This window comes from Anopheles aquasalis, chromosome 2 (genome assembly GCF_943734665.1).
Source record: "Anopheles aquasalis chromosome 2, idAnoAquaMG_Q_19, whole genome shotgun sequence".
NCBI classification, from domain to species: domain Eukaryota; kingdom Metazoa; phylum Arthropoda; class Insecta; order Diptera; family Culicidae; genus Anopheles; species Anopheles aquasalis.
In genome coordinates this window covers 38,282,501-38,287,500 of record NC_064877.1, presented here as the reverse complement: position 1 = coordinate 38,287,500, position 5,000 = coordinate 38,282,501, and the positions used below count along the sequence as shown (strand labels likewise).

The following is a 5,000-nucleotide window of genomic DNA, read 5'->3' as shown; positions in this document are numbered from 1 at the left end:
GTCCTTTTTACTACCATTCCATATTTGGGTGTCCTTTGGTGAAGAAGTTTAAATAGTAGCGCAGTTGAGTAGGGTTTACTGTGAATTCTACCAAAAAAGGTTGTGTGATTTCAAAATGGATAAGCGCATAAGCAACGATATTCAAATGTCCAAACTGCCTGCTTCGGCGAAAGGATTGTTGAGCACTTTCGAGACCGCAAACGCAAACGTTATGGCGGCGGTGTTGGTGGCGAATACGTTTGGAACAGTGAAAAGTGCAGACGAAGACGGAAAGTTTGGTGAAGAAGGTTCCTTGCACGGTCGTACCGTGAGATCTGGTGAGGGTCCCTGTTTCAGTCCGCGTCCAATGCACGATATGTCCGACGAGGATATGTCGGATTTCTCTTCGAACGAAAGCGATGGCATGGAGGAGCTAGATACGAAGCATGTTGGTTAGTGCAAATGTGTGCCGATTTCGATTTCCCTCTGTTCACCAACGGTGACAAACCGTTGTACGTTTTCTTCCTGCTCAGGACACGACGGGAAGACCGAGGATGACTTGTCGGATCATACGACGAACGGTTCTAGTTGCGGAGCGCTAATGCCAGCAGTGTTACCGGTGATAGACCTGGCCGGTACCAAGCTGGGAATAGGTAGTAGCTCTGGCAATGGATCCGGTGCAGTCGTCCGGAAGATGTTCACCAACACTCGAGAGCGCTGGAGGCAGCAGAATGTTTCGGGAGCGTTTGCCGAGCTGCGTAAGCTGGTTCCAACTCACCCGCCGGATAAGAAGCTGTCGAAGAATGAAATTCTCCGGATGGCCATCCGTTACATCCGCTTGCTATCGAATGTGCTCGAGTGGCAGAAGAAACAGGAGGCGAACGATCGATTGCCTCTCAAGCAACGCAGCACACAAAACCACCTGCAACACTCCGCCAACCTGCTGGCCGTCGGTCAACAGTCCTTCCAACAGATCCTACACTCGAACAACAACGAGAATCACTTCACTGGAAACTTCCGTGAAAACGGTAACAATTTACTCATGATAGTGTCACCGAGAAATTTCGCCAAAAATGCGGGCTCCACAGCTCGTGCACTTAAAGCGGCGGAATCACGTGCAGAGATGGGTTTGGAAGTGGAAAAAACGAAAATAGGAAGCAAGCTAGGACCACCGGCCAAAGGCTGCTCAAGATCGTCCAGTTCCATCGGTGGCACTGGCATGGTTAGTAAGAGCAGAAGAAAACTAACTGTACCCTCTGCTGCTGCACTGCATAGTGAATCTTCAGTTGCCGGCGGTCACTTTCGTCCCGGTCTGCACATCAAGACGGATCTTATGCTTTTACCGCAGACGTGCGATGCAGCAACACGGTCCACCCTGGCGGAGAACGAAATCAAGCGAGAACGCAATCAGCATATCGAACACATAATGCTACCGGATGTTGGTAAGGACCGTAGGAATGCTCACGATGAAGAATTGGACCGAATTACAAAGGACCGAATAAGAAATGAAGAATTTGTTAAGAAAGATAAATTCTAAAACCGCGTTCATCTCCTTGAATTACTTACCATTCAAATTATAACATATTTAAGCTTATCTTTGTGATCGTAATAAATAAAACTCCAGTTCACGCTCAGCTCACGATCTCGGTCTGTTAGTTTATTTTTTGCAAATGTTCACTCATAACCTGGTTGTATGATTTTTACTCGCAAGAGACACTAAACCATCCGATGTGGTTGGATTCCTCATGACTGATGAACTTATGCCTGGGAAATCTGTCTTCCTAATCCTTTTTCTCACCAACATTGCACGATTTTTGGGCGTTGACGTACGCTCAAGATACTGTCATCATTCTCCTGCCCGATGCCATTTGAAATTCATTACATTTTCTCATTGATGGCACGTGTTTCACACCTACTAGTCGTTGCGGGTCAATGAAGAGAAATCAGTCCCCTACCATACGGCATGTGGCCTGCGGTGAACAACATACTCCGGTCCGCGAGGGCCTGCGATGCTGTGCTCAGTAGATAACGCACCCCTCGCCAGGCACTGGTCACGATACAGCTCCTTCCCGCGGGCTGGCCCAATACCTTCCCGGCAGTCCCTGTAGTTTTGCTCTTTTTTCACGTAAATCCTCTCATTGCCCAGCGATGCTGCAATCGTCGGAAGCTGTTCAATTAATTTCAAATGATGCCTTCGCCACACGCCAATCCCTGACACGTGCCATCATCACCGATCTGGATGAAACGCAAACGAGGGGCTAATAGGATAAGGGCTGGTGTGTTTATTTAATTTTTATTGATTGGCCTTAATCTCGGTTTAATGCAGGCCACAGCGATACTCAAGCTAGCAGACAGAGACTGCATGTGTAAAGGGCGCCAGGATGTGGGAGCATCCGTTGAAGGCCACACCCACTGGCATCAAGGACATGATTATACGCCCCCACGAATTTCATGGCGGCAAGGAAGGAAAGAAGGATTAAAATCAAGCCAAGTCAAGTGAAAAGCTGTGAAAAAGGGATCAGCTTATCGCACTGAACATGGGTAATTATGAAGACTGTAAAAATTGAAACTTGATAAGAGCCGTAGCGGATGCGCTTAGTTTAGAGTTTCTTTTTTCGGGTTTGTTTTCCTTTCATAAAAAAAAGGATACAACGTTCGAGGTGTCGCAAAAACTAGAAGAAACAACCTTTTCTCGCATATTTTCGCTCCGAAGATGAGGGTTTATTCGCCCAACAGCATAGCACAAACGTAAGGCACGTTCTAAATTAATGTTTGTGATGCTATGATTTATCGACTAAAAATGCGTATTCATAGAATACTAACTTTATTGTAAGCAAATTCTTTCCGACGGACCGATTGAGGAAACAAACGTATAGAAAACCATCGACAGTATTAGTTAGACACGATACATTTATGCACTTACTTATTCCTAAGGTAGGAATACACGAAGCGTAAACTCTCGTATAAACTCAGAGTGTAATGCCAAAAAGATTATACTTATGTCAAAAAGATTATAGGCCCGCGGAGCGTAAATCCGAGCGTAAAAGCAAGCGTAAACACAGCACCAACATGAAGCGTAGCGTTATGATGAATTGAATGTTCTACAATCGCTAATATACAGTAAAAACATCTTTAAATATAAAAAAGATGTTCAGAAATCAACTTATCACGTCGATTTATGTTTTTGGTGGCCAAAAACACATATAATTGATGTAATAGCATAGTGTAATTGCAGGTGCACGAATGTAATTGCAGTTGACGTTTCGGTATAAACTTTTATGCGATTATGCCTGCCACACGAAGCGTAAACTTTTTGGCATTACACTCTGAGTTTATACGAGAGTTTACGCTTCATGTATCGCCGGCTCTACAGCTTGAAAAACACTAATCGATAAAAAAACACACCGATTCTGAAACGAGCTGCTACATATCACTTTTCCAGAAAATTCTCGTTGCAAAACTATTCAACAGAAGATGGAGAGCTCTTGCAAATGTACGTATTCTTGCGGTGACGTTTTTCTTTTTACTTTTGCATGAATAGTGAAACTGAACATTGTGTGTTGTCTGAAAATTAATTAGATTAACAAAAAGAAACAAAACTGATAGCGACGGAGTCGGTGTCGCAAATCGCGCGCCGTTCATGCCGCAATTTATTTTGCTACTTTGCGACGAATTGGCCAAAACCAACAATTTTAAAGTCGGTCCGACGGGGATTTCTGGAAATAAGCTTCTAGCATCATCCAACAAAAGAAAATTGATTTATCTATCTCAGATGATCGCCAAAGCTCTTGAAATTTGTGTCTCCTGCTGACTCCTTGTTTGCTTTTCTCAGCTTACCTTATCAGGTCTCCTTATTACAGCGCTTCTAGACGACAGCGAGAATTGGTTGATCTATTTCGACGCTATCATGGTATCAAAAGAGCCACATTCGGTTGAAGCGCATGGTGCATGGTACACAAATTCTAATGAAAGAACATGTTTATTATGTTGCTGTTATTATGCTGGCCCGATTACCTCAAGGACACGAGACGGCTCTACACACGCGATACACCAGTAATGGCTCGGATCCTGCCGGAAATGCTATTATCGGCTGCCGGTGAATGTTGTTGGAAGAATCATAACATGCGTGCACACTGTAGCTGAACGTTGCCGGCGCCTTGTACAAGCTTTACTGTAGTTTACTGTCCTTGCTCTTGCTTTTACCGAAGGATATTGTGGTTCCTGTGTTGTTGAAAAATTGATGGAAGGTAGAAAATGATTTTCCTCGTTTGAAGCAATGAGCGGAAAATTTAAAATTCGACCTGCGGTTTCGAACATCGAAAAAAATCATCTGAACTCTCGAATCCAGGCTTGTGAACCCGCACACACACTCACACACAGTTTCTGCGGAATTATTCAGCGATTCAGCGCATAAATCTGTCCCGCAAAAAGGAAAATTTGTCCCCCACGAAAACGTTCGCGAACTAGAATTATCCCTCGCTGCGTGTACCCGCGATTCGATTGGTCGTAGTTTGTGCCGCAAGGAGGCTGTGAAAACCTCGAGAAAGTAAACGGCAGAGTAGACAGACGCCGCAGAAGAAGGTTGCTGCATCCGATTTGTTCACAAGAGAAGTGCGCACGAAACAGCCTGAAAGATGGTAAGATTTTTTTTACACGCTTGAAAATGGCGAACGACCCCCTTTTTTGGCGATGCAAAAGTTTAGTCGGAGCCACAGGACCCATTCATCTGAAAATGATGTGGCCAGAAGCTTAGAACTGCACCTGGTACCCATGATCGGCCCTTATCCTGATAACCCACCAGAAAAGGCGAGCGCACATCGTGCGCCATCGGAAGAAAATTTCTCGCTTTTGGTGACCCCGAATAATGTTGCCCAAAGTTTGCTATGATGGCGTGCGATCAGAGGCATCAGGCACCGGGGGGACGGCGCGGTTCACACCTTCATCGTTTACCGCATGGCATACTAATGAGAATCACGTATTACGCGTCCTTTTTTGTTTCAGGGAAACGAAACCTCGCTACC

At 45.0% G+C, this 5,000-nt stretch overlaps 2 protein-coding genes across 2 annotated transcripts in view; both read left to right on the top strand.

The window, feature by feature from the left end:
• The first annotated feature begins 115 nt into the window (after positions 1 to 115).
• Positions 116 to 2,241, top strand: LOC126574791 (uncharacterized). The gene is made up of 3 exons (XM_050235175.1): positions 116 to 431; positions 513 to 1,421; positions 2,126 to 2,241. The coding sequence occupies exons 1-3, from the start codon at positions 116 to 118 to the stop codon at positions 2,239 to 2,241; spliced, it is 1,341 nt and encodes a 446-aa protein (XP_050091132.1).
• Positions 2,242 to 4,398: 2,157 nt separating this feature from the next.
• Positions 4,399 to 5,000, top strand: part of LOC126571340 (calcineurin subunit B type 2) — a 3,845-nt gene continuing 3,243 nt past the window's right edge. Inside the window, exons 1-2 of the mRNA XM_050229756.1 lie at positions 4,399 to 4,616; positions 4,981 to 5,000. The exon at positions 4,981 to 5,000 is cut by the window's right edge and continues 20 nt beyond it. Coding sequence (XP_050085713.1) covers positions 4,614 to 4,616; positions 4,981 to 5,000 — 23 coding nt within the window. The 5' untranslated portion in view covers positions 4,399 to 4,613. The remainder of the gene's footprint in view (positions 4,617 to 4,980) is intronic.

Excerpts from the sequence above, each read along its gene's own strand:
- LOC126574791 (XM_050235175.1), top strand. The coding sequence starts at position 116 with ATGGATAAGCGCATAAGCAACGATATTCAAATGTCCAAACTGCCTGCT. Across the intron at positions 432-512 it reads GCTAGATACGAAGCATGTTG|GACACGACGGGAAGACCGAG; the intron begins GTTAGTGCAAAT and ends CTTCCTGCTCAG. Across the intron at positions 1,422-2,125 it reads CATAATGCTACCGGATGTTG|CGATGCTGCAATCGTCGGAA; the intron begins GTAAGGACCGTA and ends CTCATTGCCCAG.